This window comes from Scardinius erythrophthalmus, assembly GCF_964197995.2.
Source record: "Scardinius erythrophthalmus genome assembly, chromosome: 21".
Taxonomy (NCBI): domain Eukaryota; kingdom Metazoa; phylum Chordata; class Actinopteri; order Cypriniformes; family Leuciscidae; genus Scardinius; species Scardinius erythrophthalmus.
In genome coordinates, this window is record NC_138241.1 from 33641482 (window position 1) to 33668459 (window position 26978).

General features: G+C 37.1%; 2 protein-coding genes across 2 annotated transcripts in view; one reads left to right on the forward strand and one right to left on the reverse strand.

Moving 5' to 3' along the window:
• The window catches only part of slc29a1a (solute carrier family 29 member 1a), a 55650-nt gene extending 38855 nt beyond the window's left edge, over positions 1–16795 (reverse strand). The window contains exon 1 of the mRNA XM_081350813.1: positions 16664–16795. The gene's annotated coding sequence lies outside the window, so the exon portion shown is untranslated. The remainder of the gene's footprint in view (positions 1–16663) is intronic.
• A 4878-nt stretch (positions 16796–21673) lies between these two features.
• Positions 21674–25983, forward strand: mtrf1l (mitochondrial translational release factor 1-like). Its single transcript, XM_081350514.1, has 7 exons — positions 21674–22258; positions 22338–22417; positions 23142–23325; positions 23461–23624; positions 23929–24046; positions 25251–25387; positions 25733–25983. Exons 1-7 carry the CDS (start codon positions 21847–21849, stop codon positions 25940–25942), a joined length of 1305 nt encoding a protein of 434 aa, XP_081206640.1. The 5' UTR covers positions 21674–21846; the 3' UTR covers positions 25943–25983.
• Positions 25984–26978: the final 995 nt, after the last annotated feature.

Consider the following 26978-nt stretch of genomic DNA (forward strand, 5'->3'; position numbering starts at 1 on the left):
TGGGAGGCAACACCAGATCTCACAGAATCTCTGGTTACCCTCACCTTGGAGCCTGAACAGATCAACAATGACGTCCATGTCCAAAGACTGGAGCGTATGGTCGTCATCATGTACAGCAAGAGCTGTGGTTCCAGCCGTGTAGATGAAGCTAGACATCACCTTTTCTCGAATGGTACCAAGTCTCTCGAGAACCTGCCACCCACCCAAGCTGCATTGATTCAGCACATCAAAAGAGCACTGCTGCAGGCCAGCTTCTACTGGAATCAGGCAACCGCTGTCCAGCAAGATATCCTAGAGTTCAATGAATGGGGATGGTATCGGGACTCTACGAGCAAGACTTGGGAACCTTACTGGACTAATCTCGGCGACGCCAGTAAAGCCTGCACCATTCTCCTCCACTGTGGCTGCAAGACAGCATGTAGAGGGCACTGTAAGTGCTGTAAAGCCGGAGTTCGTTGCACTTCTATATGTGCATGTGAGGGTGCTTGTACAAACAATGATGGTGAAGACAATGAGAGATCCAGTGATTGTGAGTGAAATGATAATTCATGTGAGAGACTGTTGTTTTTTTTTTTTTTATTGCTGTTTTTTTTTTGTTATGCTAAGCAAACCTTTTGGAAGCAAAAGAGTTTTGGAAAAATTGACTATATTATTATTTTAACAATTTGATATAATATAAATATTGCCTTGCAATAATACTTGTCTTATTCTTTCTTATATGATTACACTTTGAAATGTATTCACCTGTGGTAAACTGAAAACCATTTCACTTTTATAAGGAAATGAATCAACATTGAGAATAACCTTCAAAGTTGTGGTAAAAAAAAAGGATTTTCAACCAGTCTTGAAAAGAATACAGGTTCCAGACTTACACAAGCATAAATATAAATATGCCAATGGACTTCCTGTGGTCAATAAACATAAAATAGACACCACATCCTCATTTGTAGCGCATTTGGTTCAAAATTTGTAGCCAAAACCGTTTTTCGGACAGCAGCCATATTGAATTTAGGGAATTTGGGGGGTCCTGATATACCCAATCATAAATGTAAGTATTCCTATGGGTTTCCCATGGCCAAAGAAGGTAAAATAGACATCAAGTTTGTATTTGTATCTCATCTGGCTCAAAAGCTATAGCCGAAACCCTTTCAGGCGGCGGCCATATTGGATTTGGCCGCCATCTTGGTCTCAGGGACCATTGGCTCGGGCGCCCTGGCTAAATCATTTCAGTATCCCCTCAGCTACATCTGCGCCAAATTTGGTGCTTGTAGATGCATTTGCGCGAACAATGGTGTGTAAGGCCCCATACTACAGCCCAAACTGCTTTTTTGGACAGTGGCCATATTGGAATTGGAGGATCGAGGGGTACAGATATACTGGGTCATAAATATAAACATTCCTATGTGTTTCTCATGATCAATTAAGCTGAAAAACATATCAAGTTTGTATTTGTAACTCATGTGGTTCAAAAGTTAAAGCCGGAACCCTTTTCGGGCGGCGGCCATATTGGATTTGGCCGCCATCTTGGCCCCAAAGGTCGCTGGCTCCGGCGCCCTAGCTAAATCATTTCGGTATGACCTGAGCTACATCTGTGCCAAATTTGGCGCTTTTAGATGAATTTGCACGAAATTACCTATTTATGTGCTTAAGGCCCCCAACTAAATGGGATAATCCTTTTTCCAACTCAATGATTCTGTTTTTATATTTTATTTTATTTTTTTCTGGCATGTTGGTGTTATATCTTTCACTTTTATGTTATAATTTGCACTGAATGAATACAGCTATAAAAAAAACTGTCTTCATTTCAGGCTTCAAAGCAACACAATTAGATTATTTTAATGGGGGGTGATTCTTTTCCATACCCACTGTGTGTGTGTATATATATATATATATATATACAGTACTGTGCAAAAGTCTAGGCATGTTAATACCCCCCCCCCCCCCCCCCATAAAAAAAATGTTTTAAGTCAGTTATTTATATCTTTTGCTGTAGTGTGTCAGTAGGAAATATCAGTTCACATTTCCAAACATTAATTTTGCCATTAATTGTAATAATCCAGTGAGATTTGTGTAAAATAAATCCAGAAGAACTGCGGGAACATCTCTGAGACGCTTGAAGAAACCTTCCTGCAAAGCTACAGTACTGTGAAAAGTACTGGCACTTGTGTTAAAATGCTGTAAAGTGAGAATGCTTTCAAAAATAAAATCACAAATTGAATTTATTTATGATTTAACTTCTATTAACTAATTCAAATCAATATATGGTGTAACGACCCTTTGCGTTTAAAACGGCTTTTGTCCAGGTACACTTACGCATATAGTTCTTCAGGAAGCGAAGGTTTCTTCAAGCGTCTCGGAGACGTTCCCGCAGTTCTTCTGGATTTAGTCTGTCTCAGTTTCTTCTGTTTCTTCATGTAATCACAGACGGACTCGATGATGGTGAGATCAGATCATACCGGCTGTTGTCAGACTCCTTGTGCATACACAAATCTCACTGGATTATTACAGTTAAAAAAGACATTCAAAAAGAATGTTTGGAAATGTAAACTGATATTTCCTACTGACACACTACAGCAAAAGATATAAATAACTGACTTAAAAAAAAAATTGGGGGGATATAAACATGCCTAAGACTTTTGCACAGTACTGTGTATATATAGTCATTCACCCCAAAATTACATCTTTTGAATATCTGTGCCATGCATGGAGCTTTGTTTAGGAGTTGTAAATGAATTTCTGACTTTGGATGTGGAGCTCTTACGTGCCCAAAGGCACATTGAATCGTGACGTATATACCTGGCAGGACAGAGGAACAGGAGCTGAGCACATGGCAGGGCAGCAGTCTCTGTGTCATGCGAAATGAAATCAGAGCCGCTCGGTCACCCCTCGGCCTGTGTCTACTTAGAGGACATATTTAAACCAGAACACACTACGCCTGAATGACAATGCGTTAAAAATGCCTTAGCAACTCTAAAAAGATCTTGGAGACACCCCAAACATCTTACAAACTCTAGGAAATGCATATCAAAACCTGCCAACCTAACTGACCACAATACCACTCACATTTTCTTGAGAAAATGTAACAAACATTCATACTGTGGTACTGCTGTTTACCCAGCATGCTTTGTGGTTGTGCTCATATAAGAAGGAGTTTGAGCTGATTGCTTGCTAGGAATATAAAGGTGTGTAAAACAGGTTTAGGTGGTGCGTTCATAGTTGATTTGTATTTGCAGATAAAGAGAAAGAGAAAATTTGCATGTTATAATGTTACCATTTTCAAGATTTATAGTTCAATTATAAATTAAATGACATTGCAGCTCATCATAAATCCAGCAGGTGCCTAGGAATAAATAAACAAATTATCTAATAAAACTAGATGAATCCAGCTCACTGCTATAGCTTACAAGTTTCGGTCATGAGACATTGTTTTCCTAGATTTATAGCCTAAATGTGTAGTGCCTGCTCGCTGACCATGTTATTCCTACTTCTATTATGCTGTTTGTACTTTTTTACTTCAGAGTTACTTCATGCTGTAGCACAAAATTATTAACACAATTCTAAATGATCAGATAGAATTTGTGGTGCAATTATTAAATTATCTATTAAAATTTGCATTCATTTGAATTTAATAGCATTGAAATGTAATTGATTAATAGTTCTGGACAGGTATTTGTAAAATCTGATTAAATCCAGAATGTCAACAGAAATTTACAAACCGGAACGAAAGCATTGTCAGATAAAAATGTTTACTCAGACAAGATTAGTAAAACTAGCAGATCTCACAGATCTCACATATAGGAGAAAGCACACAAGCATGAAGCGGACCATTCCTACATCAATGATTGTTATCTCCAGGCATGACCAGGGTCTTCCTGCTGAACCTTCTGAGGGAGGAGTATCCTTACATCCACTCAAAACACACCATGCTCCATTGTCCTCATCCCACTATCACCTGAGGCACAGCAGCCAAAGACAACAAGAGGAAACTTGGTGCAACAACCCACTGACCCATGCTCAGACAGCCTGGTGAACCAGCGGACAACATATCATCCAGGCTCAAAGAACCTACTGGGCCATCTGATAAAATCAAAAATCAGACATCAAATCGTTTAGAAAAGAATCAGCACTCCTCTTTCGCACCATGGGCCCTATCATACACCGGTGCAATGCAGCGCCAGGCGCGACGCAAGAGTTTTTTGCTAGTTTCAGCCCGACGCAGTTATCATTTTCACGTCCTGCATCACGTTGTTTAAATAGCAAATGCATTTGCACCCATTTGTGCGCCCATGGGATTGCTGGTCTGAGAACGAGGTGTGTTCAGGCGCATTGTTGGCGCGTTGCTATTTTGAAACCGACTGAAATCTGGTCTAAAGTCAATGGCGCAGAATTTTTATTTTTATTTAAAGAGCGCGTTAGTAATGTGCGCCTATAGGTGGGTCCACAACGCAGTACACTCTGCTTATTACACACACAGGGACGCGCAACAGCACACAAGACTAGCCAAATATTAAAAATAAAAGGATTACAATGTAAAAGATTAATATTGTGTACATAAAGATATGGTGGAATCCGGCTTGTCCCGTAGATAGTCTGCTTGCGCTCTTTAACCTCGCGCACGAGTTTCCTCTCTTCCGTTCAGTCTTTCCACTTGCAAATTCCACCCTGTAAATAGCGAATCTGCCATGGCGTGAGTGCAACTGGCTTTTAAAGGGAATGTGAGATGAGACTCTGATTGGTTTATTGCACGTTACGCCCAAAACACACCCATTACTCATTAAGAGAATAGGAACAACCCTTTTAGACCATGCACCGGGAGCGCCGACCATTTTTCCCGTCGCTAAGCTAGCAAAAGTGGATTCGGACACGGCCTAAGTGCACTTGCGTCGTGAGCTTTAGACAATGCGCTTAGATCATTAAAATATGGCCTGATGACTTCATCAAAAAACACAAACTCATGTCCATTCACGTCCAGTTCTCTCTACAAAAAAATATATATTTTCCTCCTCAGTATTTTTATCTTGTTTTCCAATACAAATATCTAAACATTCTTAAATCAAAACAAAGACTTTAACATGAAAAGCAACATATTTTGTTTTGTTTCACACGTTTACTTGAAAAGCAAAATAACATAAAATATCAAGGCTGCATCCAAAATCACACTTCCCTATACCTGTCAACACTCCCGTTTTCCCCGGGAGTCTCCCGTATTTCACACCCATCTCCCGCCCCCCTCCCGTTTTGTTATTTCTCCCGTGAAACTCCCGTTATTTGTATCGCCCAAACGTCGTTATATGAATAATCACATCAATATATTATTCCAAGGTTGTCCAGTTGCCAGATCTTGTATGAAACCCATCCTACTCGCGCAATCACGTCATACAAATTTCAACCCATTTGTGAGCTCAACCTGGCAACCTACAACCCAGTTGTGCCGTCGATATCTGCGCAGGTAGTAGACGCGGGAAGTTGAATAAGCGTTACTGGTAGAAATGGGAAAAGACTGCGTGTTAAGTAAATATTTAACTCAATTAACGCAGCATCCATTTTTTTCTGTTATCCTTTGGCTGCATGGCGTTACATTATACGATGCGCTTTTATTTATGCTAATGCTTTTAAACCATTCAAGCCATATCTTAGGCTAGGCTACTTATTTTATAAAATTTTAAAAGCGGAAAGCGCATCACTCATTCCTGGGAATACATTTGACATTGTAGCCTGACCTTGACGGAAGTAAATATCCTACGCCAAAAGTAGGCTAGGCTACCAGAGAAAAACTCTCAGCTGTGCTCAGATTTGTAAACCGTAGGCTATAGGCCTACAGTTGCTTTGGTTTTTCAATCCATACCCGTTTCGCCCCGTGGCTCAAAAGGGACACAACAAAAATAGGGACACACGAGAAAGCCAAAATAGAATGCAAAATGTATTAACAAAATAGAACTATACAGAAAAAAAAAACAAAAAAAAAACACGTACAATGGTGACAGTGAACAAATTCACGATCCGTGCACGCTTTCGCAGACGTTGTTTTGTAAATCGTTCTTTCGCAATACTTGTATGTAATATTCAGTTACTGTTAAAATTTTTGAAATACTGTTCCAATAGGTGAAGTTACACAACAATATACTGATTGATTAACAATATTTGGATGTAATATTCAGTTCCAGTGAAAACCTGTTCCAGTTAATGGAGTAGGCTATACACAGGTGATGTGTAATATTCAGTAGGCCTATCAGTAAACTCCACCCGCTGGAACAGTTTCTTACAGTAACTGAATATTACACAACATTACCTGTTCAGTTTTGAAAACTGTAGCCTACTCACAGATTTGTGGCCTATACCTTATTTTAGAAATCTTTTTTTCTGTATATTGATTTGTTGTGTATTGTTAAGATGAATACAACTGTCTTAACTGAATTTTTTCTATGATTTGGCGATGGGGTGTGTAATGCATAGATGACATGAAACCGCATGTGGTAGAACTGAAACCCCCCCAGGTCTCCTGTATTTTGGTACCCAAATGTTGACAGGTGTATGTGACAAAAGAACTATGTCCAAATTCACAGTATGCAACTCATAAAAGAGTATACAAAATTAAGCGTGTTTATGCCTTGAACATTGGTGGGGTGAGGTTCTTTTTTTGGGGGGTGGATTAAAAGAATTACAGTTTTTCTCGATTGCTTAAACACTATAACCAGGCTTTTGAACAAAAATTTCAAAACCATAACGCCATTTATCAAAAAGCACACCCATTTCACTAAACTATAAACACTATTCCCTGTTTTGACACATGAGTCAGATTTGACGAACTTTCACTGCAAAACTCTACACACAAATCCCTTAATTTCTCATTGCCTTGACCATGTTGTCATGTATAAAGCACTAGCATTCAATATTGTTCACTCAAGTCAGCACAGCTTCAGCTCAGTTAGCACACAATTACCCAGGTGGAAACACTAAGAGTCAAAATTTAACACACATCAATCAGAACCTTCAATAGATAAAAGGGCCCAAATCAGTTTATTGCGTTTTGGAACAATGGATCCAGAAAGACATGAAGGAAGAGGGATAAGAATGAGGAGGAGGAAGGGCAAGGACAAGAAGACAAGCAGTCTCAGATGAAATTCAAGCCACTCTAGTTGCCCATGTCTTTATCAATGGTTTGACTATGAGGGAGGCTGGGCTACGAGTAAGGCCAAATTTGAGTCGCTTTACCGTCGCCTCGAGAGCCTTCAGGGAGGAGTGGTGGCAAACAAAATCACTGAATAAGAGACAAACATTTCCAATAGTCTTTGATGAGGTGTATTTTCTTGCAAGAAAAGGCCAGCAGTCATACAGTCACACAGTGTGGCTGCAGAGTGTGACAGTGAAGGGAGGGCATCCTTTCTCCTTTATAGTCTTGACTACCAGAATGTTATCTTTCTAGGCAAATGATGGTATTTCAACCATATGTGGAACATTCATAGACGTGTTCATCATATTGTATCCTTGAGTGGAGGCCCTCCTGTCACGTCCAACACTCTTTACCAGTCCAAAACAATTCGAATTCCATATTAGAATATGGTTTGTGTGTGCTCTTTTACTGTCATATGTTGGTCACACACATCTTACTGTAAGTAAATATAAATAAAAAAAATAGAGGAGAGAGTAAAAAAAAGAGTAAAAAAAAAAAAAGAGTAAACCAGTAAAAAAAAATATTTTTGTGTGTGTGTTTTCTGTGTATGAATAAAAATGTGCCAATGTATCCACTGGTTGTGTCTTTTGTGTTCATCATGTGAAAAGGTTTGTGAGGGGGGAACTACAAGCAACATAACTTACCAGTTTTGGAAATGTTGTTTTGAATTTATTGCACCAGTGTGTTAGACTATGTTGTAGTGTGTGTGATTTTGAGGGCTTGTGTGTCCTGTCTGAGGGCAAAGTTTGGTTTTTCAGCAAGAGTGAATGGTTTTGAGTGTAGAGCTTCATTTTGACCTGAAAATAGGATGTTTGGGGAATTGGGTGAGACGTTATGGATTTGTGTTTATAGTTTTGAGAATACGAGGCATAGTTTCAAGAAATGTGTTTAAGCAATCGAGAAAAACTGTAAAAAGGATTTAAGGGAATAAAGAAGAAACGGATGAGTTATAGGTCTAATAGGTGTGAACTAATCAATTTAAACTATTTGTAAATAATATTTTATTTTAAAATATGCACACATGCAATCTTATTCGTATGTCTAATATGTCAAAAACAAAACGTTTCTGGTCACTTTACATTCAGTTATGCATTGCATGAATCATGTGTATGATACCATATTTTCACTTTAAAATGGCAACATTTGATAAAGTTCAATAGTTTTCATCACTGGATATTACTGCGGGTCGTTTAACATTTCCTTCGTAGAACAGCTGGCAAATATTAAATGTTTAGTTACTTACATCTTACCATGCACACTTTCACCATTAAAAATAAAGCATCACATTTGACTTCGCATTTATCAACAGTAAAGCCCGCTTTCTTTGATTTGATTGGCCATCTCTATCATTTTGACATCGACGAGCACTGTTAGATCGGCTGAGACAGAGCAGCCTAAAATGTTTTAGAACTTTTTGTCATAAAATTTTTTTTTTTTTTTTGCAGCAATACTTCTGCTAACCTCCATTCCTTGATTAGTGTCGATATTAGAAAGACCTTTGTGAGGTAAAAACAAAACTATAGCTTCATATCTGCTTTCCTCTATGCAGCTTATAAGAAAAGATGATGGGAAAGGATGATTTGATTTGAGTTCTGACGTAATACAGACTAGACAAGGCAAAATGGGGAGATAAAGTGGTAGAAATAAGGTCTCAGCAGTAAAATCACATGCAGAATCAAGTTGCAAATAAGGCATGATAAACACACAACATCATTGACTTTAAGTCTAACGTCAATAGATCACATGACTTTTGCCCTTTAGGCCAATTCACCAGAGAAACACAACAGCCTGACTCTTAGGTTAGTCTTATGACCTTCCATTTAAACCACCCACGTCAGAAATGATTAAACATTCTTCATGCAACATCCGTATTGACATAGTGAAGATGCTTTTAAAGTTGCATCCACTGCAGATGAAGGGGGTGTTGTACAATAATATGAGTCAGTGTCTTCAGTCAGAACCTAACTATGGTTTTCTCTGATTCTCCTCTGAACTCTGGCAACAACAAGGCATTTTCACCCACAGAACTTGATATTTGCCCTTTTTCGGAACATTAAACAGATATTTGTGTGTGAAAATCCCAGTAGATCAGCCGTTTCTGAAACACTGATCTCACTGATCCGTCTGGCAACAACAACCATGACACATTCTCATGCTCAGTTTGAACACATTCTAGATGCTCATGAGTTTCTTCAGACGGCTCACTCTTTCTCACACAATTACGCATAAACTGTGTTGCTTCGTTGCAAATGAGTTTGAAAGGTGATTGAAAACCTAAAACCTTAGTTTGAATGAAATGCAATGTCTCAAATCATCTTTTCATGGATTTTGTCAGTAAGAGGGATCAGCACCAATCTTGATTGACATTGAGATTATGTGAGATTATTAGAAGAAAAAAAACACACTTTGTAATAAAACCTCAGATAAACTTTGTTCAAAATGGAAAGCACATGCTGGTTTTGTAGTGCAGTTTGCTTGAAACATCAATGTTTAATATTATTATAATTTAAAAACATTGTACACTAATGAAAATTTGATGCAAATTTGTATCGTCATCCTTATGTTAATCTGGACTAGTTGCCCTGTCCGCACTGTTGGCAGTCCAGATGACCTAAGAAACAAGGCCTACACAAACTTTGGAAACTTTTACAGACCTTTATTCAGAAGCGTGCTCTTTGCCTCATGACTGGACACAGTGTGCCGGCTGTTCTGAAACTCATTAGAAACGACACTTTGGAAAATCGTGCAGAGATGTATTCAGGAGCATCTGGCTTTTATTTAATTAGTTGTGGGATGGTATGAATTACTGACAAGACCCCCCACTTTGGGTCAAATATGAGCCCCATTGATGTTCCTAAAGAAAATCTTGTTACAATGAAACTAAAAATCCAACTTAAGCAAAAAAGCCTTTAAGTGTATTATGAATAAAAGACGCATTAGAGAACAATATGTGATATTTATATTTACATTTATGCATTTGGCAGAAGCGACTTACATTGCATTTCAAGGTACACATTTACTTTCTTATCAGTTCAATATTTAAAGGCATGATACATTTAAAAAAATGTCAAATATTTTTGGGTTTATATTATAGAGCTGGGGAAAAGTAGCACGTATTCTGCAGTTAACACTGGTGGTTGAATGCGTTAAAAATAACATAAAATGCATCATGCATTTTTCACTTCTTGAGGCTATGATTATATTTTTCCACACTTTCTGCAGCTAGTGTTATATTTTATTTTATATTATGGGTGTACTGTGTACTTTATACACACACACACACACACACATATATATATATATATATATATATATATATATATATATATATATATATATATATATATATATATATATATCTCCCATTTCAGCAGATCCCCCCAAAAAAAGTGGTACGGTACGGTTCGGAATTCAGACTACCATTCACAACGTCTGACAATGGAAACAGCAAAAATTGCTGAACAAACACTGAACAAAACTATACTAACAATACACAGTGCCATACCCTTCGGTGGAAACGAGGCATTAGTAGCGTTTAATGTTTAGCTATGTTAATTTAGAAGAGTTTCTAAATTAACATAGTGTGATGGCCCAAACCACACAGGATGAATAACAGGCAAGGCAGGGTAACAGCCAGCAATGGTAATACCGCATACAAGCCTATACCAGGTAAAGGTGCTCAGGTACACAGGTAAAGTTATTTTTGCAGTTAGCCAACAATTCATGATTTGAATACACAGATCACAGTTTATTTCAGGTATAATATACATTTATTTGCTTTAACCATACACTGTTTAAATGGAGTGCACACATTTTTACATTGTAGGGTTATGTAAACCATTTTCTGTTCTATTAATCATTGTTTCTTTGTTACCATGTTGGAGAGCGGTCTGTCCTGGGGAAAGAAATGCGTGGCCAAGGGTGGAGGACTGCGATATCCTGTGGCCTGCCAATTACTGTAAGCCATACCATGTGCTGCCATGTTGGAGGGGGATTTTGGGTTTAGTTTGTTTTGCTTTGTAGTTGATTATATTTGTCGTTTATCATCAAAGTTTATCATCAAATTAGCTAGTTTAAGATAGCCAAGTTTCCAGTTCCACTCCTGAAAAATATTTTAGTTGGAATTACATTTAGATTTAAATTTAGATTAAATGTACAAATAAGCTTACTCAAATATTTCAAGTTAAGAGCAATTAAAATGTGTGAGTACAAAATAAAGATCTTCCGACAGTTCCGCTTACCTAGACTTTGAATTTCTTAAACATTTTGATGTAACCGATTAGTCTTTTTTTTTTTTTTTAGTTTTGCCAACTTGTTCAGGTTTACATGAGGGAAAATACATTTTAGGTCCCATTTAATCCTATTTCTGCCTTCATCCGTTCATTTTAAATTGTCCTGCGGTGTGACAAATGAACTTTTCCATGTAGTCTTTCAATTAATGAGTTCTTAAAAGATGCATGCATAATAATCAGCAAAATGCTTCTTAAAATAGTTTTGCATGGATTTGAATGACACACACACACACACACACACCACAGGACATATCAACATTGCAAACATATTTCATGTCAAACAACCAATTTCAAATAAATTTCTATTTTTATCCATATCCACATTTGACAGTTGTCCGCCACTGTCTTCACTAACATTGGAAGTTGCATAAAGTGATCGCCACTTTTATTATGTGTACAAGTTACTTTTATTGTGCGTCTTTATCTCATTTAAAAGTGTTTTTTATTTATATGGTTGGACGCTGCAGAGACATTTATTTTATTTTGCAAGTTAATTTGTGTAACACTCTTTAACCTCTGGCGTTGTTCTGTATCCTGATCTTTGGCTTGAGTGCTTGACATTATTAAAGACATGAATACACATGAAATCTGAGCAGGTGCATATATATATACCCATCATTCAGTGGAATATATACACGCATGAATCCACCTCAACACGATCTCATCTTGCAGGTTAGTGAAGGAGACGCCCTGATAGTTTCTTCTTCCAGATGTTACTGTGTTATGTGATGTTGTGCGTCTCTGCTATGATTTACTGGCCCAGGGAATATCTGTTGCTGCTAATTTTGGCATTGTCACTGACATTGCTTTACCCTTTTGTCTGTTATTGTGCAGGGATTCAGTCCCATGATGCATCTCTGAGTGCTGTCACATTGTGGTGCGGCAGAGAGAGAAATATAATGTGTATACTGTATGTGTGTACTACATGCCTTAATTCTTTGTGGGTGGCAGAGATTTTGATCTATATTGACATGATGGCATCACACAGTTGCTGCAGATTCGTCGGCTGCACATCCATGATGCGAATCTCCCGTTCCAGCAAATCCCAAATCTGCTCTACTGGACTGAGATCTGGTGACTGTGGAGACGTTTGAGTTTAGTGACTCACTGTCATGATCAAGAAGCCAGTCTGAGATGATTTGAGCTTTGTGACGGCATGTTATCCTGCTGAAGGATCCATCAGAACATGATACACTGGTCATAAAGAGATGGACATGCTCAGCAACAATACTCAGGTAGACTGTAGTGTTTAAATGATGCTCAGCTGGTACTGAGAGTGTGCCAAGAAAATATATAACACACCATTACACCTCCAGCAGCCTGAACTGGTGATATAAGGCAGGATGGATCCATGCTTTCATGTTGTTACGCCAAATTCTGACCCGACTATCTGAATGTTGCTGCAGAAATCGAGACTCATCAAACCAGGCAACGTTTTCTCAATCTTCTATTGTCCAGTTTTGGTGAGTCCGTGTGAATTGTAGTCTCAGTTTGCTGTTGTTATCTGACAGAAGTGTCACAGGTGTGTGTCTCCTTCTGCTGTAGCTCTTCTGCTTCAGTGTTGGACATGTTGAGCGTTCAGAGACGCTCTTCTGCAGAGCTCGGTTGTATCGAGTGCTTATTTCAGTTACTGTTGCCGAACCAGTCTGGTCATTCTCCTCTGACCTCCGCATCAACAAGGCATTTTCTCCCACAGAACTGCCGCTCGCTGGATATTTCTCTTTTTCAGACCATTCTCTGTAAACAAATAGTTGTGTGAAAATCCCAGTAGATCAGCAGTTTCTGAAACACTCCGTGAACAGCCCGTCTGGCAACAACAACCATGACACGCTCCAAGTCCCTTAAATCACGTTTCTTCCTCATTCTGTTGCTCAGTTTCAACTTCAGCGCATCGTCTTGACCATGTCTACATGCCTAAATGCATTGAGCTGCTGCCATGTGATCGGCTAATAAGATATTTGCATATAAATATATATAATGTATATACCGGTACACACACACTTGTGAAAATGGGTAAAACACTAACTCTTACTCAAGGGTTAAACATCACAGCTCAACATCATGAGACTCAACATCATGAGTTTCACATAAAGGGCCTCTTTTACTGTTCTATCTGTTCTTCAAAATCTATATATTTTTGTTCAATCAAGTGATCTATAAACGCAGGTACATGAGTTTCTTCAGGCGGCTCTCCTGATGCATGCTCATTCTTTCTCACACAAGCATGAACTATGTTGCTTTGTTCTTTGCTTTGATTCTATGGTGTTTTGACTTTTTGTATCCATATGTTTAAAGTGAACTAAAATGTTTTGTTTATTTAACATTGTCTGGTGTTTTCCTGATGCTATAGTTATAAGGAATGACAATGTTTTTCCATCTGTTCTTCCGTTCCTCTGCTCACTGGTCTGGAGTCTCCGCTGGACATTTCAGATGTTTTTATAAAGGCCCAGTTGTGGAATCTGCAGCTTTTCGGCGCTTCCTTCACATGCTCGGCTTCCTCGGCCCTGAACTCTCAGTCGCTCTGTAGTTTTCACTCTGTCACGTCATGTTTTCGTAACCCCCAGTGAGCGATGGGAATCAAAACAGTAGGTACCGCTCTATGTGAGACGGTTTTCTATAAACACGGATGTTCAGAAATCTTTGTATACTGCGGAACCCAAAAAGGCCATTTTTATCTTGCGAAGGAAATGTATGTTCTTATGTTCTTATGTTCAGGGTCTAAAATTAACACAGTAAATGCCAAATGTGGATTAAATCAAGCACTGTTGAATGTGTATGAATTAACTGAATTAAATAGCCTAATAATTGCAATTCCAATTTGAATGTAAGGAGGTGTAAATGAAACGAAAATAAATTCAGGATGGATGGATTTGCACATCTCACGCAAAAAACAACAGCGATGTTTGCCTTGGTAAACCCAATAACTATTCACTGTTTCTTCTCTGACTGAAACCTGAGCACTTAACTTTCCAACAGCAAACTTTCTGAGATGAAGTTTATTTGAACCTCGTATTCCTGCAGGCCTCATTTATCTATCAAAACACACCCCTGCTTATTATTCTAGAGAGAGTCAAAAATGAATTGCATAGCCGTCATTCATCAAATATTTGCAGGGTTTATCCTTGTTTTCGCCCGTTAAGGCCCGTTCCTTAAGACGATTAATTCCTCTCATCCCTCCAACACTTAACAGCCAGGCAATGGGGTCTCCTGGCTCGTTCCCAGAGAAAAGACACGGGTCATGTGTGTCTTCTCAACACTCGAAGAACAAAGTGCATTGGGAGGAGTGGGATAACTGAGGTCAGAGGAGGTTAAGAATGTCTAGCTAATTCATTTTAGGCTATTGGCAGTGGAAGGTTATCTCTGCATCATGTGTTACATGCCTCAACCTCGTGGGCGAAGGCAGGATTTACTGTTTGGGTGGGCCTCCACTAATATTGGTGGGCAAATTTAAAGGTGAAGCGTAAAATCTATGCAGCACTTATGCAAACAATAACAAACAGGTCTCTAATCATAAGCCACAGCAAACAATGCCCATGCTTGATTGACAGTTTAAAGTCAATATTAGTGTAACCAAACCCGCAATGAAAGTGATTGAGGACAGATGCTTTAAAGTCACCTAGCTGTGTTTTAAAATCGCCTCTTTTACCCTCATTCACTATTCCCTACATTACTCCACTAATATAGTTCACTTGAAGGAGTGAATGAAAACGACACTGAGTGTCGCTTATGCATAGTTTGAGCTTATATTTTAATAATCATTTGAAACTTATAGCAAACTGGCAGCTCCAGTAATGAAAAGATTTATCTTTAACTTTGTCAGAAAATAGCATGCAAAACTTAATTAAACAATTAAATAATCAATTAAAAAGGATTTTATACTTGTATGATATTACGCTGTAGCCACATTGGACCAGCGGTTTGTGAAAATGGATGGATGAATGATTTATCTTATGGTCAGTGCATTCACAGTGCATTATGGGTATTCAGTTGAGCGTACATCGGTTGCACACTCGTTATCGCGGTGCATTGTGGGATTGAAAGAGTGCACTCCATAACGTCCACTATGGTTTCGTACACCACAACAAATGGCTTTCCCTTCAAAAAATCCCCTATTTAAGAGTAAAGGGGGCAATTTCGGACACAGCCCATGATGAATTTTTTATGGAATATTGCACTATTTATAATATAAAATGATTTATTCATGCATATCATTATTTTTTTAATGCATGTGCTCTCTCTAATCTTCACTTAAAATAACTTCCCCTCCCTCTTGCAGTGACATCTCTTTTCTTCTGTTTACTGGCATGAGGGCGGGGCAACTGTCACTCACATGAGATTGACCAATAGCAAACCACAACCATCCAATCAATTCCTCAAGGACAAAATCAAGTCCCGCCCAACATTTCTTCTTGTTTGAGAAGACAATATGGAAGAATATATCGCAACTTCTGTTGCATGCCGGCTTTAACACTCCAAAAAAACAGCAAAAGCACCATAAGTATCATAAATGTGTGCAGTATAATCCACATCATCTTCTAACCCAGGCTCTGCTTGTGAATGCAGATGGCTGAGTCTGACAGAAGACGTGCTGGTATGTATTTAAGAAGTTGGCTTCATTCAGAACTCTGGTTTTGGCATTGATAACCACTGGGGAATCTGAGGTCACGTTCTCTGGCACCAGTGAAACACTGCTATTTCGTTTCTTTGCATTTCAATACACTGCATCGAATGAAGCTTTAACAACACATTCATGAGAATCTGCCTGCCAGATATTTTTGGGATTTTCTCACGGGATTGCCTGAGGAGGTCTGACCTGAATCAGCATGTGTCCTGCGTACAAATCCGCCCACATTCAACAGACAAGTGTTCTTATTCAGTCGCTTAATTTATTCAAAATCTGACAAAGCACTTACCGTTAGTCTTTTCTTAATTGTATTTATTATAATTAGCATAAATGTATTTAAATGTATTATTATTTAAATGTAACGCATTATTGTACCAAAAAAAAAAAATCAAATGTACAAAAATGTTCAGTAGTGTATATATACAGTATGCAGAAATCCAATTAGAAGTTCGACCGTGTTCGTTTTCAAACAGTCCAGGTCGTGACGCAGACAGTGTTCCTGCGCGCGTGCACAGCTGGATTATACTGTCATTGACATTGACAAGCGTTCTACAGTGCTGCAGTGTTATTACTTACATGGTTCTTCGCGTTTTCCTGAAACGTCCTGCATGTCATCGCGCAAGTTTGCAGAATGTGCTCTGTGATTGTTGTCACAGCTCTGAATGTGATGACTGCGTCAGTTGAAGTTGCTCCAAATTCCTCTCTGAATCAATGGCTATGTCAGTGGATTTCAGCCTGGTTAAGCGCTGCATGCTTTACATCATTATCCGTTTGGATTAAAAATCGTCAGAAACACGTCATTACAACTGATACATTTTAGACAAGTAAAGAATTACAACGCATCAGTGCAGGAGGTTGTAACAATCCGTGCGAGTGGATGAAAAAATAACATGGATATATATGTATTTTTTTTTAATTAAATTTATATAAATTAATAAGTGTGCTGTGATTGTGAAATAATTCAGTCGTTCAATCTGAGCTCATTAAACTGGCTTTGCTAAGCAAAATAAAAATGCCTTTCCAGCTCACGTTCTCAGAACTTTCTGACAAGGTTCTCTCAAAGTTATACGTTCATTCAGTAATGTTGATGGTTCTGGTTTTTAGAAATGTTCTTAAAATGTTGGCAGAAAAACATTATTTATACTTTGTTCATTAAACGTTTTCCTGAAACGTTTTATTTGGACGTCCCTCTATGTGTCTTTTCTTTTTCTTTTCTTTTCTTTTTAAATGTTACTATTACTTATGTAACATAATGTTCCAAATGTAACATTCCCAAAATTATAGAATAGAATGTTCCCTTAAAGGGACAGTTCACCCAAAAATGAACATTCTGTCATCGTTTACTCAACCTCATGTTGTTCCAAACCTGGATGAGTTTCTTAGTTCTGTTGACCCTAATGACTTCCATATAGGGAAAAAAATACTATGGAATCAATGGCTACCATCAACTTGTTATATTTCTTCAAAATATCTTCTTTTGTGTTCAACAGAAGAAAGAAACCCATACAGGTTTGGAACAACATGAGGGTGAGTGAATGATGACATAATTATAATTTATGGGTGAAGTATACCTTTAATGGCCAAAATAAAAATCAAACTTTAAAAAGCTTTGAACATTCAGGGACAATTCAGAAATAAGGTTTTCATTACTTAAAGGAAATGTTAGCAAACGTTCTTACTCATTGCTATAGGGTTATATTGATATTTATAAATATTATGCGTGTTATTCTAGCCTAAATAGTGTGGATGCTCTATAACATAATTATTATAGGTTATATTCTGGATAAATAAGAGCATTCTTGAGAAACTTTTTTGAAACACAATTAAAAAGTGTTTCTCGTCACTTATAAATCTTAATTGCATCTTTGGGGTCTCAGAGGTTGTCTGACGTTTGAGGGTGTGTGTTATGTGCAATCTGAACTAATCAGAGAACAATGTAGCCGAAGACAATAGCCACTGGAGTGCTTGTCTAACAAATGGATATTGATATTGTCCGTTAGTATCTTCTTAACGAAGACAAACTTCATTGGCAGGGGTTTCCAGCTGTTCACCGAGTGTTTTTGTTCACTTCTCCTATTCAGGGGCATGCAAGGATATTTTTATTATTTGCAGACAGATTGGAGTCATAACTACAATAACAAAGAGCTCTTGAATTTAATATGTTTCTTATTTGGATGTGAAATTGTGGTTAGAAATGACGTATACTCATTGTCCCCCTGCACACCCAATCTTTGATTTGTGAAATTTGAATCCTTTGCAGAGGATTAAACTTTTTATAACCCTTCTCTCTTTCTCTGGGCCACATAATGTCAAATCTCGGCCTCCAGTGAGAATTACACAATCCACATGGCTCTGTTTTACAGTTTTTGCCCGTTGCTTGAACACATTTTGCAAAATTTCGCTCATTGTGCCAAAACTCTACACACAAGTAAACATGACACAACACTGGGAAATATACCATTCACATCTGTGTCACATTGAAACTCTACTATCAAAACCTAAACTCTGCTATCAAAACCTAACATTCACTTGCCAAAATTTAACTCTGATGACAAAATGACACATACTTGCATCATATGCATACACTTTCAGATAAGGGGGAATACACTAGTCTACTTTATATAAAACACTGCAGTCTTTGATTTTCACTGTTTATTCAGAAGGCATATTTTCAGGAGGCACATTTTCAAACAACCAAAAATTGTGCAAAAAAAAAAATTGTCTACAATTGCCCTTTGGCCAATTACATTACGACCCCGTCGTCTTGTTTTGCCCAGGTCGAATTCAGCTTCATCAATGAAAATGAATTCATGAGGCTGTGCAGCTCCATCCATGGCCAAGATTCTCTGTAACAAAAAAAAAAACATATTACTGTACTACAGTACACATACAGAACCCTCACCCCATCACACAGGTACCCGTGTAGCTCTCCGAATGGATCCATGTGGTACTGATATGGTACATATTCAGCTGCTACTGGATTTCACCAATAATGTATTGTAAATGTAAAGGACCGTTACACTTGCCCGTACATATTCAGCTCGAAGTCCTTTGACCCTGACACTGTTCCTCTCAAATAGGACACTGTAGAGCTGCTTCATGGTGATGTTGTGTTTTCCCAAGATGTGTCTGATGGTGGTGATGCTCACAGGGTTTATGTTGTTGAACACTTGCCTGTCTGCAAGTATTTTCTGTCGTATCTGGTGGAGACGGATGGCATTGTCTGCCCTCACTAGGTCCACAACGGCAAGTTCCTGCTGTTGTGTGAACAGGCGTTGGCGTCCTCCCCCAGAAGGTCTTCTAGTCATTCTAGAGAAATACAACCACAAATTGTCATCGGTTTGCTTCTTTTTCTTACAGTACTTTACTGTATACTGTATCATCCACTGTACTGAAACATCTCAATATAAGTAATCATGGTATGTTTCACAAAAACTACCACTTTGGCTGCAAAAGGAGCATTAGCACCCTGCAATACCCTGTTGTTTTACATGATGTGGTAATGTGATATACTGTAGTACAGTGCTGTAAATACCATCTGAGTAGAGTAGAAGGTAGAGAGGTGAAGACATACCTGTTTTCTAGTCAGAATGTTCTTACAGATGCCACTGTGAAGCGGCTTAGATGTGGGTGGACTCTCTGCCCAGCCTCATAGTCAGGCCATGGTTGATGACATGGTCCACCAAAGCTGCTCTTATATCATCAGAAATAGGGGTCCGTGCATGGCCTCTTCGACCTTGACCTTGTCCTCTTCGTCCTCCTCATCCTCCTCATCCTCCTCATCCTCCTCGTCCTCCTCGTCCTCCTCGTCATCCTCATCCTCCTCGTCCTCCTCGTCCTCCTCATCTTCCTCTTCCTCTTGCTCTTGCTCTCCCTCCATCCATGCTTGCAAAGTTCTTGAAATGGCTAAACTGAGGGCTTTTTGTAGCTGGCTGATTGGTGTTCAGTTTTGCAAGAAAGTGTCTTCAGGTGTGTATTTGAGTGGTTGCAATTACCCGATGTGTTTTGTATTTTGGATACATGTGTTTTCCAAATGGCACCCTGGGATTTCATTTTTGAACTAAGTGTCTTATGTATGAAATAGAGTGTAGTATGCAGGACCAAGTGTGTTGCATAAAGGAGTAAGTGTGTTGCAGAATTGCAACTAGAGTGCAAAGCAGCGCTTTTGTTTAAGGTATGGGTACATGTGTTTGAGGTATGGTAACAAAAGCTTCAAGTTGTGTTACTTTAGTCTAAGCATGGGTCTATAGTGTTCAAGCAACGGGCAAAAACTGTATTAGTCCATGTTCACATAACACTTTTAAAGAATGCAAAGATTAGATCTAACAGAACATTCATTTTAGAGACAACATTTGCAGCCACATGTACTAACTTGACATTTCTAAACCGCTCTGGAATTTGTGTTGGACTGTTGTTGTAGAATTTCTTCGGGTAAAGCATCAATTTAGACCTGTTTAATGAGGTGCAAAATGTTGTAAAAATGTTTGGAAATATATGATATCTGTGTAAAAAATTGAAAATCTCTGCAGTAAATGGCAAATGTGTGTATATGATCAAACTGAATTCATGAATCACTTGAGTGAATATTGTGGTCTAATAAAAAAATATATCAGTCATTATATATTGTCTGACTATATATATATTATGCATTATATATGTATGTTACATAGTAACATAGACTAAACTAAATATCAACTAAACAGAAACAAAACGTAAAACAACACAATTATGCAAATTTAAAATTAAATAAAACTGATTATCTACATTTATAAATGTTATGTATAAATAACTTTGCTAATACTGCCATCTATTGGTTATTGGTTATACTGTCGTTGGTTCTTCTAAATTTTGTTATAGTAATTTATTATAGTGTGCTCTTTATTATAAATAAAGTATTGTTGTTGTTGTTGTTGTTGTGTGTGTGTGTGTGTGTGTGTGTGTGTGTGTGTGTGTGTGTGTGTGTGTGTGTGTGTGTGTGTGTGTGTGTGTGTGTGTGTGTGTGTGTGTGTGTGTGTGTGTGTGTGTGTGTGTGTGTGTAAAAAATATAAATACATAATATTATTAATAACCCTGCCAATACTACCATCTCCTGGTTTAATGTGGTACTGTTTTTTACACGATTTGGAATTTATTGTAGTATTTCTACATTATCCAATTCATTATTAAGAATAATTATCTTATTTTATAAATAGTAGATCGTCCCGATTTTAAAATAGGCTATTATATTAATATAATGCTTATACAAAACGCGTTAATGTAAACATAATATAGATTAAATGTAATGTGATGTTTACCTAAAATAAACAACGCTGGCAATTCTGCCTAAATAAAAAGCCTTTATAAACAATATTAATTTTAATTAATAAAATTTAGTAATTAAAATGATTAAAATAAATAAAACAAATTAAATAGTAATGTGCTCTAGATTCCAATAAACACGAACTATGTTGACGAACTATCGTGATGAACTTTAATTTTGATTTAAAATCTGTGTACATTTATTTTTACATAATGTTACTAAATGTTTTTAATACATAAATGTCAGAACGTCCTGAATCTATATATTTCCAGTATGTTTGTAACGTTACGGACTTTTATTTTGAAAAATGAAAAATCACCCGGAAAAAGAAGCATCGTACAGTACATGTGAATGTTGTGGTTCATAGATGTCAACTGAAGGCTGCAATAAAGTTGTGTTTGGAAAACTATTTGAATGGTAAATGCTTTTATCCTCCTTTAAATACGGCACTTGAGTGGAGATGGCAGTCGTTTGCTTTAGTAAGAGTCTTCAGCTGCTGAATGTGTCACTGTTCAGGAGTGCAGGAGTCATTAGAAGAGCAGTATGCAGATGTCCAGCCATTCACAGGACTGTTAAAAGCACAATACCACACACTCAAAGAGACTTTCATACATCCCAGTCTGTGCTGGTCACTAAGATACTGTCTGTGGATGAGATCTTCAACAAGAAGTCTTTACATGCCTATCTGAGGAAGAAGGAAATGGAGTATAACACATGGTTGGACTCCATCAGCATTGAAAACCAAGCACTGGATGATGATAATATAAAAATTAAAAGGACTAATCTCTCTGCACTAGCGCCTCTGGTACAAAAAATCAAGGAATTGGAGGAAAAACAGAAGGAGTTGGAGGAAACACAGGACTTGCTGAAAGGTAGTGAACTGTGAAAGATGTACTTAAATTGAAGAGCTTTCTAGAGTGCCATTTCATTTGCATCTGCATCTCATTTCAGACAATGACCCAGAATTACATGAGCTTGCCGAGTCTGAGAAGGAAACCTGTCTGGCAGCCATTCAAGATCTCAAACAAAAGGTGAGGTGTGAAATCCTCTCATTAACATGTCAGTCTCCTTTATTAAATAAATTACCCTTATTGATTGTCATACAGTCTTTGCACAGTCACAGATCTTTTTTAAAGTATACCAAGGAATGAGATGGAGGACATGTAAACACTTACAGACCTTATGGGTCTCACAAGTTTTATATATATTTATAAAAAGATTAACCCTGCTTTATTATGTTATTATCACAATATTATTATACATTATCAGTAAATGTACATGAACTAGAAATGAATATATGGAACTAATTTAATATTTAATTGAAAATATTATATACTGCATGTATGTGTGTGTGTGTGTATATATATATATATATATATATATATATATATATATATATATATATATATATATATATATATACATATGTATAAGTAAATGTACAAGCTAATAATTTATGCAATTTTAAACAATACAGTGAATGTATCCAGTAAACAAATTAGAAATGAATACATAAATATGTAAAATTATATATATATATATATATATATATTAATTCATTTATAGTGTACATTCACTGTATTGTTTAAAAATAAATAAATAACACCCAGTTATAATATATATAACCAGTGAATATACAAATAACATTAATAGCATGACTTGATAATAAGTCAAACCAAGTAAAAATGCTGTAAAAACAACAAGTTATAAACATAATGTAAACAGACACTCAATACTTAATGTTCTGTGTTCCAGATTTTATCTCTGCTGATCCCAGAAGAGGACTCAGACATGAGTGACCTGGTCCTAGAGGTCACTATGGGGGTCGGAGGTCAAGAAGCTATGCTCTTTACCGCAGAGATCTTCGATATGTATCAGTCTTTCGCTGCTTTCCATGGCTGGGACTTTGGAATCCTGGAGGTCATGTCTAGTGAACTAGGTTGACACATTCGTCTACTTCTATCCTGTCATAGGCAAAGACTCTATAAACTCTTAATAATTTGTGTCAGTGATTGTGTTTTTGTTATCATGTGCCCTGAACGCTCATGTCCAGTGGTGTTTTTGGCTTGTTTAGGGGGCATCAGACATGCAGCAGCCAGTATCAGTGGTCCACTCAGCTATAAAAAGCTAAAGTTTGAAGCTGGTGTCCATCGTGTCCAGAGGGTCCCGAAAACAGAAAGTAAAGGTCGCATACACACCAGCACGATGACCGTGGCCATACTTCCTCAACCCACTGAGGTACACACAAAACGTCAGCTCTAATGGCAATTCAGATGTGTAAATCAGTTGTACGAAGCTTCTTTTTCTGGGTGATTTTTCTTTTTTCAAAATAAAAGTCCATAACGTTACAAGTAAATTATCTGATTACACATCAGATGTGTTGCTTTATACACATGCACGAAGTAAGTGCATGTGTAAATTAGGTGTTATTATTAAAAAATAGAATCGGTATTTCATGAGAAAGCCTTGTTCTTTGAGCAGTACTCAGGTATAAGTGGTTATTCATCTTATTGCATTGTTGACTTTCTCTTTACCCTCACAGATCTCATTTACCATCAACCCCAAAGATCTGAGGATAGAGACGAAGAGAGCCAGTGGAGCAGGAGGACAGCACGTCAACACCACCGACAGCGCTGTGAGGATCGTCCATCTACCCACAGGTCAGCAGGATGGAGATTAGGGTGTAGAGTTTAGTAGAGACGCTAGGGACATGTCCCTACCAATATCCAGCCTATCAATAAGTTTGATCAAACAATTAAACAAATATTTTTATGTAACCACTGTTGTTGTAATTTTGGCCACATCTGAGAAGTCAAAGTAAATACGCTTGAAAACTTCAAGTTGTATTTTAGGTACTTATATATTTAGTAAGTATGTGCACAGTTCAGTTGAATGGTAAAGTTTACCCTCTTTAACTTAATGTGTTAAACTGAATGTACAAAGCTAAAGTTAAAAACAACACTAAAATAAGAGCGTGCCGTTAATGAGATGCATGTAGAAGTTGTGTGTTTCTACGCGTTTTCTTTCAGAGTCATCGGTTTAGTTCATTTTTGATATTAAAATAAAGTGATGCGCAGTGTCATCAAGAAACAAAAAAACACTGTGTAATTCGCAGAAAGTGCTCTATATACATTATGCAATATTTACTGATTATGTTAATGTATGAGAGATGTTGACGATTGCATTATGGACAGAGTCAAGTAAAAGTCTCCTTGCATCATTACCTTTAACTTATAACATTACATACATAATTGAAGTCAATACAGACTAAAAACATTAATGTCAATCCCTGAATAATGTTTTTTGCTGATATGAATGTATGCTTGTCTAAATATTCTATCATGAAGTACAGAAAGCTAAATTGTAATGTTGTTGGTTTACATAATCAAAATTATGTTATGAGTTATGAGTGGGTTGACTACCATATCTATAAATTAAGGCTTTAGATGACATGAAATTGCAGTCAAAAGTGCTTTTATGTCCCCAACATATATAATATGTTGTTATTATATATTTACTGTATTGTGTATATTAACAGTAATATTGTGAAATATTTGTTAAAAAAAATCTATTTGAATGCATTTTAAAATGTAATTTATTCCTGTGACGCAAAGCTAAATTTTCAGCATCATCACTCCAGTCTTCAGTGTCAGATGATAATAATAAATGTCATAATAACCATAATAAATATCATAAATAATAGATATAACGGTTTCCACAAAAATACTAAGCATCATGTGACACTGAAGACTGGAGTAATGATGCTGAAAATTCAGCTTTGCATCACAGGAATAAATAGCATTTTAACAGTTCTTTTAGATTGTAATACTTTCACAATTTATTCATAATTTGTCCTGATTTCAGGCACAGTGTCTGAGTGCCAGCAGGAGCGCTCCCAGATCAAGAACAAAGAGACGGCGATGACCCTCCTGCGAGCCAAACTCTACAGCGCCCGGCTGGAGGAGGAGACCAGCAAGAGATACCAGGCTCGCAAACTCCAGGTACATGAAAACCTGACAGTCATTCATCAGTGCACGTTATTCAAAAGAAGAAGAAAAAAAACTTCATAATCTTGCTGTTTTAGCCACATCAATTTGGTATTCTGGCATGTAACTCACACATTTCATGATCCAATAAATTCCCGCCCTACGTTTAGTTTCTCTGAATATCCTGTTTTACCTGGAAGTACATTGCATTAACAGTTGCAAACATCAATTCAAATTGAATTTAACTTTATTAATGCACAGAATAAGGCTACTGTAGAATTGTCAGTGTTGATGTATAAGTGACTATCTAGTATCAGATATGATTGGTTTAGTTGATTTATGTTAATTCTCTTATTACAGATTGGCACCAAAGGCCGATCAGAGAAAATCAGGACGTATAACTTCTCACAGGACCGGATCACTGATCACAGGATTGGAAAAACCATTCATGACGTGCGTGGATTTTTACAAGGAGAGGAACTGCTAGAGGAGATGATTGTGTTTTTGCAACAGTTTTCTGAACAGGAATCCCTCATGGACGTTCTCGAGGACAGTGATCAGAATCAGTAGTTATTTGTGGCAATAAAGATAATGTGTAAAAGTTTGGCTTCATGGGTGTCAGATTGAATTGTGAGCAGAGCCGTCTGGTCTAAGGAAAAGAGCGCAGTATATCTCACCATCACTCTGAGGAGCTTCACACACACTCTGTGCTTTCTCTTGAAGTTCACACAGCGCTGTGAAATGCTTTGGTGAGGTGACTAATTACAGCCAGTTTGACTTTTACAGTTGTTTGAGATTTCTAAAAATAATTTTGTAGAGATTTAACTCACAAAGAGCCATTTCTAGCACATAAAATAATATGTAGAGCTGAGTATAACATACATTTCCACAGGACTTTTATATAAAAGTTGATGTAATATAGTTTCAAATGTAATTTATTCCTGTGATCAAAGCTGAATTTTCAGCTTCATTACTCCAGTCTTCAGTGTCACATGATCTTTCAGAAATTATTCTAAGATAATTTCTTACTATCACATTTTTATTTATTTTTTAAAAACATAATACACTGCCATTTAAAAGTTTGGGGTAAGTAAGATTTAAAAAGAAAAAGAAATTAGTACTTTTATTTAGCCAAGGCACATTAAAATGATTAAAAAAAATACTGTAAAGACATTAATGAAATTGATAAATATTAGGAAAAAAAGGTCTATTTTTAATACATGCTGTTCTTTTGAACTTTCTATCCATCAAAGAATCCTTAAAAATCAGTTTCCACAAAAATACTACGCAGCACAACAGTGTTTAACATGAATAATAATCATAAATGTTTTTTGAGCAGCAAATCAGCAAATTAGAATGATTTCTGAAGGATCATTCATGTGACATTTAAGGCTGGAGCAATGATGCTGAAAATTCAGCCTTGATCACAGAAACCAGTTCATTTAAATTATAATCATATTTCACAAAATTACTTATTTTTTGCAGCCTTGGTTAGATTAAGAGACTACTTTTAAAAACATTAAAAAACCTTAATGTTTCCAAACGTTCGCCCGATATAATCTCTGTTAAACCAACAATAAAAAAATAATAATAATAATAAACATTT

Excerpts from the sequence above, each read along its gene's own strand:
- mtrf1l (XM_081350514.1), top strand. The coding sequence starts at position 21,847 with ATGGCAGTCGTTTGCTTTAGTAAGAGTCTTCAGCTGCTGAATGTGTCA. Across the intron at positions 22,259-22,337 it reads AACACAGGACTTGCTGAAAG|ACAATGACCCAGAATTACAT; the intron begins GTAGTGAACTGT and ends ATCTCATTTCAG. Across the intron at positions 24,047-25,250 it reads GATCGTCCATCTACCCACAG|GCACAGTGTCTGAGTGCCAG; the intron begins GTCAGCAGGATG and ends TCCTGATTTCAG.